Consider the following 14,400-nt stretch of genomic DNA (forward strand, 5'->3'; position numbering starts at 1 on the left):
ATGTTAGATTTGTACGAAAAGTTTATTTAGTTTTTGTCTAAGAATCCGATCCCAATTCAAGTTGGTAAAAATGGTAAAAGGGAGAAAATTTTATTTTTACGTTTTACGTTACAATTTCAATTCATACATGGGTAACATGTCAGCCTTTTTGGGCTTACAAATTTCCCTCAAACGGAGCCGTTACTAAGGTAGGAAGCATCAACTACAGTCAGAGGCAGTGAAATTTCAGCATGAATTTGCATCAGCTGTTTTTCAGCACACACACAATCGAAGCTGTTTATCTTTTTTATACGATTGCTGCTTCACGCACACGTGTGGTATAGTAGTGGTAAAACCGTATAAAGACTTATAAAAAGTTTTGATATTCTGGGTGGATCAGCTGAAAAACAGCAGAAGAAAATTCATACTGAAATTTCACTGCCTCCAACTGCATGTAAAAGAAAATCTATAAATTTTCTACAGTCGACGTCATTGAAATTTATACACGAATTGGCTTCAGCTGCTTTTTACAGATAAAAGTGCTTTGCTTATACGTCTTTATACGAATGAATAAAACGAATGAAATAGTTTTGTTTGTATGACCGTATAAGCTCTGAAAACAGCTGAAGCACATTCATGTCTTAATTTCTCTGACGTTTACTGTACTGCAACAGCCAAAGCTGTTTATAAGCGTGAGCTGTGATTATGAATAGTTGTTTTACAGAAGATGGAATTTACCTGAAACCTGACTTCATAAATTTTGACGTGACAAGAAATCTGAAATATAGAAATTAGGTCGACCTATCAGGTCAGGTTTCAGGTCGACCTGATTTTTTTTTAAATTTGGTATGACAATTTCAGGTAAATCTGAAACCAGACCTGACAGGCCTTAAAAACTCAGGTTCACGCCAGGTTTACTCATAAAAAATACCTGTCCTGACCAAGCATATTGTTAACACTAATGTTTGACTGATACCTCGTGAAAATATTTGGATCAAGAGAAACAACAGACTCGATCATTATACTGATAATGTACGCTTACCGGTCTGTATGACCTAACTCAACCTTTAAATTTTCTGAATGCCAATCAGATATTTATCACTGTTTACATAACGACAGCGAACAAAAATGAGTCACTTTGGTGCATTGACTATAACTGTTACCTTAAGGTTTAAATATTTCGCCAAAACAACTGAACTTTTAAATAATTTAAGAATATATCCATCCAGCCGTTAATAGTAGATTATTCACCTCTGTCCACATGTTTATTTAGACACTTGGGGAGTTATTGCATGAGCCGAAGGCGAATGGTATAACCCCAAGTGTCTAAATAAACATTTGGACAGAGGTGAATACGCTATTTTATCTACCGACGGCGAAATAATAGCACTTTTTCACTGCTATTATTTCACCTAGGTAGATAAAAATGTTAATCGATGCAATAAAGTTCAGGGAACATAAAATGTGTCAGATACTGTTCTGTCTTCTATAGCATATAAAAACGATCTACGATTATTCGATCATAAAACTCGTCTTTTCAGAAATTATATAACGAGACACACATTGCTCCCAGACCATTAAACCACTTGGGCTCAACATTCTGCGAGAAGTAACCACAAAAAAAAATCGAATTTCCACTTTTATTACCACACATTCCCAATTTAATCCATCGGTGTCATCTAATTAATTCTGTTGCAGATTTATGAAATAATTTTTTTTTGCCTGAAAACGTAATGAACGAGTTTATGGATCGTTCGCTTTTTATACAGAACTTACATCACCTTGATTCCGAAAAAAATTTATTTTATTTTTAAATCAATATTGAGTTAATACTATAGAATATACCAAACAAATCAAACAATTGTCAGCCCAGCGTCTTCAAGTGGAAAAGATCTTCTTATCTGAAATAAACAAAATGAAAAAAAAAAATCTTTTTCGCTGAGAAAATATTTTCTATAAATTTGTAAACATCATATCCAATGCGGCAGTTTTACACAACAATTTGTCGAGATCGGTTCATTGATTTTTAAGCAGATCGAATCAATAAAGAGATAAAAAAACCACGAGATTTAAAGTAATAATTTCCAAAGACATCTCCACTCATATATCGTTATGGACGTGATATTTAAAGTGAGTCAAATATTCGGTGCATGTTTAACACTCAAATTGAATTGAATGCAAAATATTTACCTATTTTCGCTTGTTTTTATTTTTCTGCAAACATGTGCTAAAGAGGAGTACTACACATAACAGGTGATTCATACAATAATGAGTGTGTCGAGCCAAAATATTTGAAGTTATAATTTTGTTGTTTTCGCTTTCTTTTCGCATTTATTGTAACATTCAACCAGTGAATATGTAATCAAATTCGGTTTACAATTTTATTCAAATTGATTTTAAGTGAAGTGATTGATTTTGAAGTTTTGCTATTTCTACACAACATTTCATTCGTTTGATATGTTGTTAGCTTTCGTCAATGCTATAACAATTAACTCATCATAGTTACTTGAGCCGCTGCTATAGTAACTTGCCTCGATAGTTGCTCATCACATGTGCTGTTATTTAATGTTCGCATCGTGACCCACATACCTACCGACCACTTTTCTTATTAAAATGGAAAATATTTCACTTGAAAATGGTGTAATTTTACTAATTTCAAAAGCTTTGAATGAGTCATTTGTTATGTTCACAATGATCGTAACTTTTCGGTCTAAACTTTTATATTGATTTTCAAGAGCCTGTCATTATCAACTAGATATTTGCTATCGTCAACGATAACAATAAAAAGTGCTGAACTCTGGGCAGTGTTGTCTTATACGGCAGTAAAACAAAATGTTGAAACTAATGAAGTAAAAGATTTTGTAATCGATCGTATTTAAACAGAAGAAGGAAGACACAGATTTATTGTTTTTACCAAGTTATACTTGTTGTTCGTAGTATCAGTTGAAATTTCAATATACTCGCTTCATAACAGAAGACTGTCGAAAACTCTGTCACATGCACTCCACGAACATCCTGTACAAAAAACCTTGCGTGTCACGAAAAAAATCCTTGGTAGATAATAGTCGTTTACGCTTTGTGTGATTTTTAATCTCATTATTGCGTCCAAACGTATAGTATCGTGGATTGCGAAAATTAAGGCAAACGATAGCTATACACCTCCGGCATCATATTAAAAAATAACGTCGGAAGTACTAGATACATCATCTACTAAATGGATATTTACTATGATATTTGTCTACGATTGTATTCTATTCAACCAACGCCCTTCAAGCATGAGTGGTATTCTGAATAGAGTACTGAAACTTGACAGTGTGTCATATCACCGTAAAACACTGTAAAAAAAAACATTTCATACAAAATAGTACTATATTTGGCAGCTGTTGGCTACGATCACTTTTGCTTGAAGGGCGTTGATTTAACTTATTTCTTTAGTAATCATTCAAGTAGATTTTCCTCTGAATGAATTCTCTTGAACACTAAGTAATTTACTGACAATGTTTTCGTTGGCACGGTTCTCATCAATGATAATTTCACTCCAAATACACGTTACGTACATCTAATGAGTAATTATAACTTTAAATCGCATCGCGTAAATGTTCGTTTTGCGTGCGTAATCGATTGGTCAATTTTCTAACTCATGTCTAATTGGATGTTTTGCACTCACCATGTTTCATCAATCACTTAGGGACATATTGCAAAAATCTCCGGAGACTGACAACACATGTTGTGGTGTCTGAAACAACGAAATTCGTTCTTCTGTACTTTGACTGTTTCTTGAAACTTGTCCCACGTAAATTTCATTTCAAAGTGCTACGCAAATAGGAAATGTATGTATGATGCGACTACTCATTTGTTATTGACAACGATGATAAAAATATGCACGGACGTGGTCTGGCTGTAGTACATCAAGACATAGAAAGTGTATGTTGAAGTAATAGATTTTTGGAATTTATAACAGCGATTCGCTTGCCTCTTCCAATAGATTAAGAAAAAAAAATAGAAATGAGATTATAGCTTACATACTGAACCGATATTCAATCAATTACAGTTCGAGCGAGCGTCAATCTTTCAAAACTTAATTTACAAAGAAATCTGCTTGCCTGCTCCACAGAATTAAATTTTTTCTTCTTATTTTTCCAGGTCATCCTTATAACAATCACTATTGCATTTGTAAATGGCTACCGGTCCGAGGATGCTTACCTGAATATCCCCGCCGAACCAACGTTTACCGATCGTTCTGCACTGACCGACAAAAGAAATCTACAGTCCAGACAATATCATGACTTCATTCACAATCTGTACCGATTCGATAAAGAAAATCTACAAAAAGTCGACAATCTATTTGAAATTCAGAACAGTCCAACAGCTGCGCCGTATTATCAGCGACCCAAGCGAGCCATTTACTTTCGACCGCTATTCGTTTATCGGCAACAGACACTAGAGAAATACAGAACCTGAAGCGATGAGAAGAGATTGAATTGAAATATCATTAGACAATTAGCGGTGTTGTGTGAATGTTTTCCTTTTTTTGCTTATTGTTGTTATATTGGACTTGTTTGTTGATACACATAGTTTTGAGTTGGATCGGTCAAGGTGGTAATTTTGTTACTTAATATTAAGATTTAGATTATTTTTTACCTTTTTTTTTATTTATATAAATACCATGAAGCACATTATTACTTTCGTACATAAAAAGAAACTTAATCCAACGTTGCATTGTCTTTTCATTGATATCTCGATTCATAGGTCCGATCAATTTGTTGAGGATAGTGATGGTGGTGGTGGTGATGATGATGGTGATGGACATCTGTCGGTGCTGAATTGGTATTCGGATAGTTGGCTGAATGCTGATCTGTGGGCTGATACTGTTCCTGCGATCCGTAGTTGGCGTTTTGTGCTTGATCCTCCCTTAAACGAATCTTTTTGATTTGTTCTTGACGGTAGACGAATAGTGGCCGGAAAGTGAGGACCCGTTTTTTACGGATCAATGCTGGGGAGCCTGCATTTGCACTAGCATCGATTAATTTATTGTTGGACAATGAAATTGGGTTTGCATTGTCGGAACGGATAGCGACCACACATAGGAGTAGAAGAAACGAAGCAATACAAGTCTGAAAATGTAGTGGAAAGATTAGGTTAGCTTAGGTTAACATAGAAGTATGAGAGGTTTGCGTTGATGTCATTGAGACAAGGACGACAAAAATATTTTTTTTTGATATTTGAAAGACTAAACAACTCATTCACTCTACAGCGTATTTCTCTAAAAAAAATATTTTTGTAACGTTCCCGCATCTCTGACAAAAAATGCTGAACAAATGAAGAATTAGCGAAACTATACCAGAAGAGAACATGCAATGAAGAAGGTGAGAAGGTGATACGGGTATAAACAAAAGCAGCAAGGAGGCACTCGAAATATGTATTCCTATAATGTATCTTTGTTGCACTGCCGGTGTACCTCTAAGAAGTTCATAGTTACGCAATGATAAATATCGAAACATCAACGTGTCATTTTAGATTTTGATTCACACATTTTTATTTGATTTTTAAGTGCGGAACAATAGTCACAAGTTAAATTATTATTTCTCAAAAAGTAGTCAAAAAAGAGTATTTCTTCACAGGAATTTAAAAGAGTTTTCGGCATAAATAGTTGTTGCATTGGCCCTTCACAGATGTGTGTCCTTCATTTGTTAAAGACAGCTGTCAATTCCAGTGCTAGTCAGCAAATTACACGTCGAAAAGTGAAAGATTAAAGATTACTACTAACTACTAACGACTCAGTGTTCATCTACCCTTTTTACCAGGGATCTCGAAGAAGAATCCATTTAACCTTTCACAAACGGCTCTCACTTATCGGTAGTTCTACAATCAGATCTATTACTTCACTCGATCTAAGTGTTTTCAATAGAAAATTTACAATCTTTTACTTCATTTTGTTTAACATGCTTTTCGCTGTATATACAACCGCATTAGTCTTAGCTTATCCACTATTTCTGAGGTCAGGAAGAAGATTGAAAAAAATAAATTGAAAGAAGGTAGAGGAGGAAAGAATGAAATCAAAATTCAATCAATTAACTACCTAGGAGGTGAACACTTTAACTTAACATTTTATTCGTAATAATAAACGGATGACGTCCACGAATCGTGATACTGGCTTGGATTTGGCGCTACCACATTTGATGATAAGTGATAGTAGTTGTCAGTGTGTTGATATGGATCACTGTAATACTGTTCGTTGACGGCGTTCCAATAGTTCGATTGTTGATCAGTGTTCTGTGGCTCGACATATGCATTACTTGGCTGACTGTATGTTTGATAATATCCGTTGGACGATGGGAACTGATTGTAATAGTTTTGAAGGTATTGCTGGTAATACTGTTGTTCATAGTTGGACTGGTATTGTTGCTGCTGCTGATGATGAAGTTCCTGTTCGGCCTTCCATTTATCTCTCATCTCTTGTTTCTCTTTTTGCTGTTGCTTGTAGACTAAAAGGGGTCGAAAGACAAGAATTCGCTTTTGCCTTTTTAGTGACTGGTTGTTGTTTAGCTCGCTATCAACAGTTGGCAATAGGGGTGGATCATCGGTTAATTGGTTGCTACTATTTATTACTACACAATCTACGGCTACTTTCGTTTGGAAATTGGTCCAATTTACTAACACAACTAAGTATAACATCTGAAATGGTAAGATTGATATCAAGAGATTTATTACGGATATGTCCCGTCAGATAGTAATCAACCATCACCACAATATCGACATGCTATAATAGTAGAGGCAGCTAACGAACCTTTTATATACATCTTAATATCGACCATAGGGATGGTAATGAAATACTCCATGACTTGTGTAATACGAGAAAGGATATGGGTATGGATATGAGTGATCTCTGTCTGAGTAAACAATTTCGTTTCCGTAGTGTTGCTGTTGCTGCTGCTGCTTTTTTCGTGCTTCATTTCTATACACAAACAATGGGCGAGACGATACAAATTTCATAGGCTTTCCATCAACCGCTTCGCCATCCGTCTGTCCCGGGATTGATTTGTACGTTTGATTTTTCTTACTAAACACTTCCACTTGCTCTGACAGAAATTTCGGATCCTTCTTTAGTCTGGTTTGTTGTTTGGTAGGGAGCGATTCGTGCAGATTCGGGAAAATTATTTCAACTTGATCGGCAATTGAATGGCCGGAATGATTTTGATGATCGGTTAGGATGTTTATGTTAGAATTGATTGTTTTTCCTTCCAGGATTGTGAGGAAATATGATATTGAGATGAGGAATATTAGTATCTTGATCTGCAATAAAATGATAAATTTACATAAATAAGGGAGGGAGAAGGGATCACAGTGCTGCATGATCTCTATATCGACCATAATAAAAACAACGTGGAAAGAGCTTGCTTCTTTATATTTGCAACGGATAAGTTTGAGCTCTCAAAATATGAAACTGGTCTAGAAGTTAGCCATTGAAGAACAGAGTAGGGACTAAGTAAGTAATTCAGGGCCGGACAGGCTACCCAAAAGCCCTTTATTGGTGTTCATATAAAAAATTAAGACGCCCTTCCTGCATCGCCCGAATGCCCATAGAGCCATTCTGGTCCTGAACTTACTTTGTTGAGAAAATGATATTCGCGCAAAAACATTTAGACAAAATAACACGTTTTACGTCTTCCGATTGAAAATCTATGACCTCTGCCCGTTACGCAAGTACACCGATAAAACCAACACATTTTGAATACAGTTCTCGGTGTTTGCATGAATTTGTAAACATAAACAACTGAGAGTGAATGCGCATTAAATTTGATAATTTTTTGTGGGGCTCAATTCAAGATCTGGAAACCAATAAGATAGATCGCCAGACCGCTTTACGGTCACTTGATTTTGTTGGATATAAGTGGATTTTCGCATATAGTTCTAATTAGCAATAATGAAACGCTATTGAATGGGCATAAATGGAAATTAATTAGAAAAAAATTAGCGGCCAGTCGTTTACATCGGCCAATCAAACAATTCACACCGTTCAAATATTTACACTCGTCTATTAATAAGTAGTAAACGTGCCGAGGAGAATGAGATTTTTGCAAGTAATTTAATGCAACGTGATGGTATGAGAATTGAAATATCGCCTGAGTATTTAAATGATGGAACGGAACCGCGATTGTTGCAGGTGATGCTTTTATGTACAAAGTTCGACATGAAAAAGGATTCTGATTTCCTTAAAAAAAAACTCGTTGAAAATTGAAACTGTACACAAGAACTAGCAAACTATATCGACCTTTACTCACTTTAAGTATCACAGACATGGTTTCGTTTCACTTATTTCGGTAATTAATATTCAAAAAGTTTCAACGATAATTCGTTTAAATCACAATTCTGACCAAGTTCTTTTCGTTATACCCGGGTGCCACTTTTAATTTTGTACGACTTAATTTCAAGCTCAGAAGAAAAGGTTTCGCAAACAAATGATCTTGGCGACGATTCGTACTGTACTGCGAAAATCTGGTCAAGCAAACAGATTTATAGTAATTCGGAATTTAACACAATTTTCGCGCTGATTAAAAGAAACGAAGATGATTCTTTCGAATTTTTGATGGCATTTTTACTCAATAGGGTGATTCATTTAATTTCTTTCGTCTGAGTGCTAATTGTCGACGGTAATGTTAGTTAGCAATCAATTGCAAAATACAATACCACTCATTGAAATGAATCGAAATCTGCATTGTTTTTCGGATGCATTTGGCCAGTAATTATCGGAGGGTCAATAGTATATGGCAGCAAATTCTCGGAATTGTAATAATTATGGAAATGTTTGGATGGTCGTCATAAAGTCATCAGATTTTGTTAATTTAAATTTTAGTTAACTCCTTATCATATCCTGGTAATACCGTTTTATGATGGTTGGAGTTGTTTTTCTACATTAGGGATATGGAACCCAACGTATCATAGGACACAGAATAGCTATTTTCTCCACGCTTATGCATCATTTTTCTGTGAACTTTTCCTGAAGTTCATTGTTCCCTTGACTGAAAGTCAGGGTCATACAGTTGAAAATCACACCAAAATGTTCAATAATGATTAAAAATGCATAAATGACCAAAAAACTTAAATTTTTGAAAATGTTCCTTGGGTTAAGCTCGTTTATCTCCTGCAAGCTGATATTTAATACATTACGCGTTTCTGCATATAAACACAAACACATACATAACCACAGCCTATACGATTGGATAATTCACACATAACCCACCTAGGGTAAATTTACTTTCCATCTACATATTTGAAAAAAAAAAAACGCCGAACGGCAGAAGCGAACACGGGACCAGCAGCATATCAACCAAACATGGTGACCACTACGCCAACACATCACATAACGAGATGCAATTGGTGTCGAATCACTTCTTATGTACAATTGTATATACACTCGCTGGCGCTCGTTATATACAATTGTACATACGAAGTTATTCTCGAAATATACACCAAGGTAGAAAAAAAAATCTTAATTTCTCTGAAAGTAAAAAATATCATTTTGAGAAGTGAGAGCGGAGCGAGGGCTGCAATTGTAAGCACGACCATTTTATGTTTGATATTTTTGTAACTCTTTCAAAAATGTTTTGAGAAAATCAGTCAGTCAAGGGATCTGACCCACACAAAAGGTGGCACCAAGTTAGCTGAAAAGAAGAATGTACAACGAACGTTATACACAACATTGTTAATTTCAATGAAATTTGGAACGTAAGCGATTAGCGTTCCATACGTCGTGGCCTATGACTTAGTTATCTTCTGAAATTTTTCCCCTATCACCAATGTGAACATAACATTTTTGTAGTAGCTTGTAATAGGTAATGCTAGGTATTCGCAGAAATGTGCAACTTATGGGCCTTACGTAAAACAAAAACTGTTTCTTGAACCACCCAAAACAAATATTTTGATGCTTATTCTCACTAAAAATGATTTGCTGTGCGAACATCGCATATAGAATGTTAAATGTAAACGATTATATTGCAACTAAGATCGCATTTCTGTTGATTTTATGCATTTCAGCACTTGATTGAGTAACTTTTCAATTATTCACTCGGATTCTATATGTTGTCATGTTTAACGTCTAGTGTGGAAAATTTCCCAGATTCAAGTTCAATTTCGATGTTATTTCTAAACATAGGTCAACGTCTCCCAACAATGTCATTCACAAAAAAAAATTGATTAATTTGGCTGAATTTTTAATCTGATTTGTTTTCTCGTGTGTTTGCAAATATGCAAATTGTATTTCCGCAAAAAAAGTGGTTCGCGTGAATCGATTGAATTATTTGCATTCGGATGTCAAATTTTTTTTAGTTATATGTAAAAAACGTACTTGCATCGTATCGCTTAACCTGTGACAGACGGCAAGCATGTTTCCAGTTTTACTGTTCAAACTATTACTTCATTTGATCGAAGATTTTCAGAGATTGATTTCAGAAGTCTTTTACTTCATTTGTTTTGAACATGCTTTTTGGTATTATAAGACCTCATCCGTCAGAGCTTGTCATTTAATCTTGCTGTCGTTGTCGATAACAGATGTCAGCTGCCTGTAACAGGTTAAAATATCAGTAAATAGAATAAAACTGTTATCAAGCAGATTTTGCAGCCCGATCATAATGCAACATAGGTGTTGCACACAAATGGTAGCATAGTGACATGGATGGTTCCAATGAAGCCTGTGGTTCCGCTGGTTCACAAAAAATTAAAAAGTAATGGAAACGGGACAGCAATTAGTACATTAGGTGCCGTGTATTCAAATAATCACTCCAAATGTCTAGCTATCGTTAGTTCAGTTCAGTATCAAAGGAAGACAACAATTACTCCTGCATGTCTACCTTCAATATTACACTATTTCTTATGAGTTGTATGAACTCCCGGAACCCTAGATACTTGCTGCACCAATAAATGCAGACGTGGGACCAAGGGATGCGTGATTGGTACTCAAAGAACTGATATCTACCAAACGCACTATGTCCCAGAAGAAAAAAAGGAATGTTGTCCCTGGTAACAAAGTGCTCTTTTATATGTTGAAAGTTATCGTAGCTGCGATATGTTATTAAAACAAAGACGAGAAAACATAATGGCGAGCTCTATCTAATGCGACATTTTCATGTAGCATTAGACAACTTAACAGGAATGAAGTAGAAGATTTCGCTCCAATCACTTGTAAATTGTTAACAAAAGTAGTAATTGACCCGACAACTTTACTGCTGAGTCACTCAGCCTGAGTGCTGCATTTGTTTGTAGCCTGTTCAAGATTTAGATCAGAAAAGAAAAAATAAACGTTTTATTGGTTTGAAGAAATTAATTGACTGCATAAACAGCCGGATGACAAAAAATATTTCTGTTAATTAGTAAAACACACTCACAATTGTATGTTATCTGTTTGAATAACAGTAACTGTTTAATGTACCACACACAATGTATGTACACAGTACTCATACACTCATTCAACTACGATAATTGCTGTGCGAATTCCGTGATTTTATATGTCGCAAAAACGAAACTATTGTGAACACAAGAAACGTTTTGGTGTTTTGCTGAAATTTCTTTTGAAATTTGCCAGCGCTCTCAGTCTTAAAAATTTTCATCGAAATTCTTTTACAAGACGGCGAGATAGAATTTTAATGGAGTGAGCGATTTGTCGAAAAGTTTGCTAACAAATGGAACACAGTCTTCGTTTCGGTTTGAGAACAGAGAAAATATTTGACCGAAACATTAAGATAGAATCAAATTAATGAAAAGACTTTTGGTTACTAAAGCCACATCTACTCCTTCCCCACCTGATGTTATCACATCGACACGATTTTAATAAACTAGCAATTTGGAAATCACATTTTTGATTATCAAAAAACTTATGTAACCGTTGAGGTATTCGCAAAATGAGCAACCTTCAAACGTCTCTGCAATTATTACCAACAAAAAATTTCTTTCCATTCACGCTAAGGGCCAACCAAAATTCATATATATCTACAATTGCAGAATTTCACATAATCCGTGTTTCGGTAATTACATATCAACACTCTTAATGCATCACATAAGCAAATTCAGTTGTTATGTTTGTTAAACCGGCTACGCATTTGAATTCACTTTTCATAATAAAGATTTACGAAAAATGCCCTTCGGGGCTTACGCTCCAACATATTTTTAATTTTCTGGTGAAATTGTCAACGAGTTAAAATGAAAGGTGTTAGATGGGTGATGGTATGTGCGTGTTGAATGCATTTGACTATGAGGATGTACCGTCGGTGGAAAAATATCGTGTAAATTTTGTGTTGAAGAAGGTGCACTGTGGCCAGGGTATATAAAGTTTTGACCTGATATCATTTTAATTAGTTTAACAATACACCTCATTTGGAGTACACGAACAGAGTCATTTGGATTACCGACCTGAGTGTGGAATAATTTCTCTGAAGACTTTTTTAATTTCGATTTTTGTGTGGTTTAGAGTGAAATTTACTCGTTTCCAAAGATGCATTTCAAATCGCTACTTTTCGTTTTGGTAATTTGAATTTTTATTTTTTTGGTCAGATAAGGCTTTGTCAGAGTTTGTGTTCGATAATTTACAACCCTGATGGAGATATTTCCGATGTCGTGAAAGAGTCAATGAACTGATTTTTTGAACTTTCTTTCAATAAATTTAATTCAAACTCTGTTGAAGTGACAAGTGTTGTAGTGAAGCGATATAGTGCTCAAAAACCATCGATCTATCTAATTCCTTTCATTAACAACGGAAACCATTTTCCAGATCTTGACGGTGGTCGTCAACCACAATGTTGAAGGAACTGCACTGCTGAAGGCAAAGATTGGTTTATTGAAAGCGAAAACAGTGGCTGTAGCTGCACCCCATGTAGCAGCTAAGATTGCTGTTGCTAAGGAAATTAAGGCCAAGAAAGCATTCGCATTTGCTCAAGCGGTTGCAGCCGTAAGATTTTTAATATATTTTTGCCATACGACACACTCTACAACACTCTCTCATTTTGATTAACTATATAGATCAAGGCAAAGAAGGCAGCTACACTCGCCGTACTAACAGCTCCGTTTAAAGTTGCCAAGAAAACTGTTGTCCTAAAAGCGGGAGCTCTAGCAGCTGCAAAAGCTTTGAAAGTCGCTAAAGTAGCCCATGTTGTCGGTTCATTGAAGAAGCCGATTCTGATTCCAGTCGGCATTCCAATTCCAGTTCCAGTTAAATTACCGTTGCCAATCCCATTCAAAGATCCAATTGCAACATTAGGCGCTGGTGCCCTTGGTTTCGGAGCTGGTTTGAAAGCTGGAAGTGCCGCTGGAGTTGGAGCTGGAGCTGCTGGACTCGGTGCTGGAGCTGCTGGACTCGGCGTTGGAGCTGCTGGACTCGGTGCTGGAGCTGCTGGTCTTGGTGCTGGTGCATTTGGTACTGGTGCAGGTTTACTAGGTGCTGGACTCGGATCAGCTGGTCTTGGTTCTGGATTACTTGGAAGCGCAATAAGCAGTGGTCTTGGTGTTGCACGCGGTGCTACTGACGTTGCTGCTACTGGTGCTTCTGGATTATTAAATGGTGCACTCGCAACTTTGACGAACCCAGTTCAAGGACTCTTAACCGGCGCCCAATCGATCTTTCAAGGTTAGTTTCTCGCAACAGAGTTATTCAGAGAAATTCGTTTCGAAAATTTAAATGAATTCCGTTTAGGCTCACTACCTCCATTCCTTTCCACATTGACGAACGGAGTTGCTTCTCGTGCTACCGTATCCAACCAGTATGCTGTTCCTGAAGCACACCAAGAACCCGTCTACCAGTAAGTCAAAGAAAAAAAACGACATTCTGACGTCAGTTAACTAATACGATCTTTTTAAAAAGCAGATTCGTCCCAATTTCTGGCAGCAGTTACAATCGAGGATATTCCAGTCCAAGTGTACCGCATAATTCATATGAACTTCCACACACATCGTACGAAGTACCGAGCCAGTATGGCTCTCCACATCATTAGTATTTTGATATACTGAGGAATGTGATTTTAGTTGAATTTTAATTTAGTTAAATTGAATTTAGTTTAGGTTCCATGTTTCGTTGTAGTAGTGCTAGTATATTAAGTGAATCTTCTAATCTAATCTAATCTAATCTAATTGATTGACTGTGTAGAATTATGTAAAAGACAAGACGATAGAAATAAACCAAAGTTTAAAACATTACCGACGGAAATTTTCAATTCAGAAGTAATTGTAAACAAACAGTTGTGACTTCATATGCACTAGAGGGTGTCACAGAAGAAAAAGTATCATTTTTTTTGGTCATTCTTCCCTCAAGTACTCGTAGGAGTAAGTCTCAGAGTTTACAATTAGTCGATGTAGTAGTGAATAGGATAATATAGTTTCAATGGCGCTACTTATAAACCATTCACTACCTTTGGACTAAAACAACGCACTTCAAGCAAA

General features: G+C 36.0%; 2 protein-coding genes and 1 long non-coding RNA gene across 5 annotated transcripts; 2 read left to right on the plus strand and 1 right to left on the minus strand.

Annotated features, from left to right (window-relative positions):
- The first annotated feature begins 1,949 nt into the window (after nt 1–1,949).
- Nucleotides 1,950–4,691, plus strand: LOC119074062. The gene is made up of 2 exons (XR_005087130.1): nt 1,950–2,109; nt 4,123–4,691. It is a non-coding gene; the product is annotated as an uncharacterized LOC119074062 (long non-coding RNA).
- LOC119074051 (vacuolar membrane-associated protein iml1-like) lies at nt 4,583–8,497 on the minus strand. 2 transcript variants are annotated; one of them, XM_037180000.1, is made up of 2 exons: nt 8,262–8,483; nt 4,583–5,093 (listed from the first exon to the last, which is right to left on the minus strand). In XM_037180000.1, exons 1-2 carry the CDS (start codon nt 8,277–8,279, stop codon nt 4,707–4,709), a joined length of 405 nt encoding a protein of 134 aa, XP_037035895.1. In that variant the 5' UTR covers nt 8,280–8,483; the 3' UTR covers nt 4,583–4,706. The 2 variants fall into 2 exon arrangements, with proteins under 2 accessions (XP_037035895.1, XP_037035894.1); XM_037179999.1 differs by lacking the exon at nt 4,583–5,093 and adding an exon at nt 6,653–7,272 and having other exon boundaries at nt 8,262–8,497.
- A 3,742-nt stretch (nt 8,498–12,239) lies between these two features.
- On the plus strand, nt 12,240–14,151 carry LOC119074024 (elastin-like). Of its 2 annotated transcripts, none has more exons than XM_037179963.1 (5): nt 12,240–12,493; nt 12,740–12,916; nt 12,988–13,591; nt 13,658–13,763; nt 13,826–14,151. In XM_037179963.1, exons 1-5 carry the CDS (start codon nt 12,464–12,466, stop codon nt 13,953–13,955), a joined length of 1,047 nt encoding a protein of 348 aa, XP_037035858.1. In that variant the 5' UTR covers nt 12,240–12,463; the 3' UTR covers nt 13,956–14,151. The 2 variants fall into 2 exon arrangements, with proteins under 2 accessions (XP_037035858.1, XP_037035859.1); XM_037179964.1 differs by having other exon boundaries at nt 12,268–12,493; nt 13,829–14,151.
- Nucleotides 14,152–14,400: the final 249 nt, after the last annotated feature.

The sequence above is a fragment of the Bradysia coprophila genome, unplaced genomic scaffold, assembly GCF_014529535.1.
Source record: "Bradysia coprophila strain Holo2 unplaced genomic scaffold, BU_Bcop_v1 contig_138, whole genome shotgun sequence".
Lineage (NCBI taxonomy): Eukaryota > Metazoa > Arthropoda > Insecta > Diptera > Sciaridae > Bradysia > Bradysia coprophila.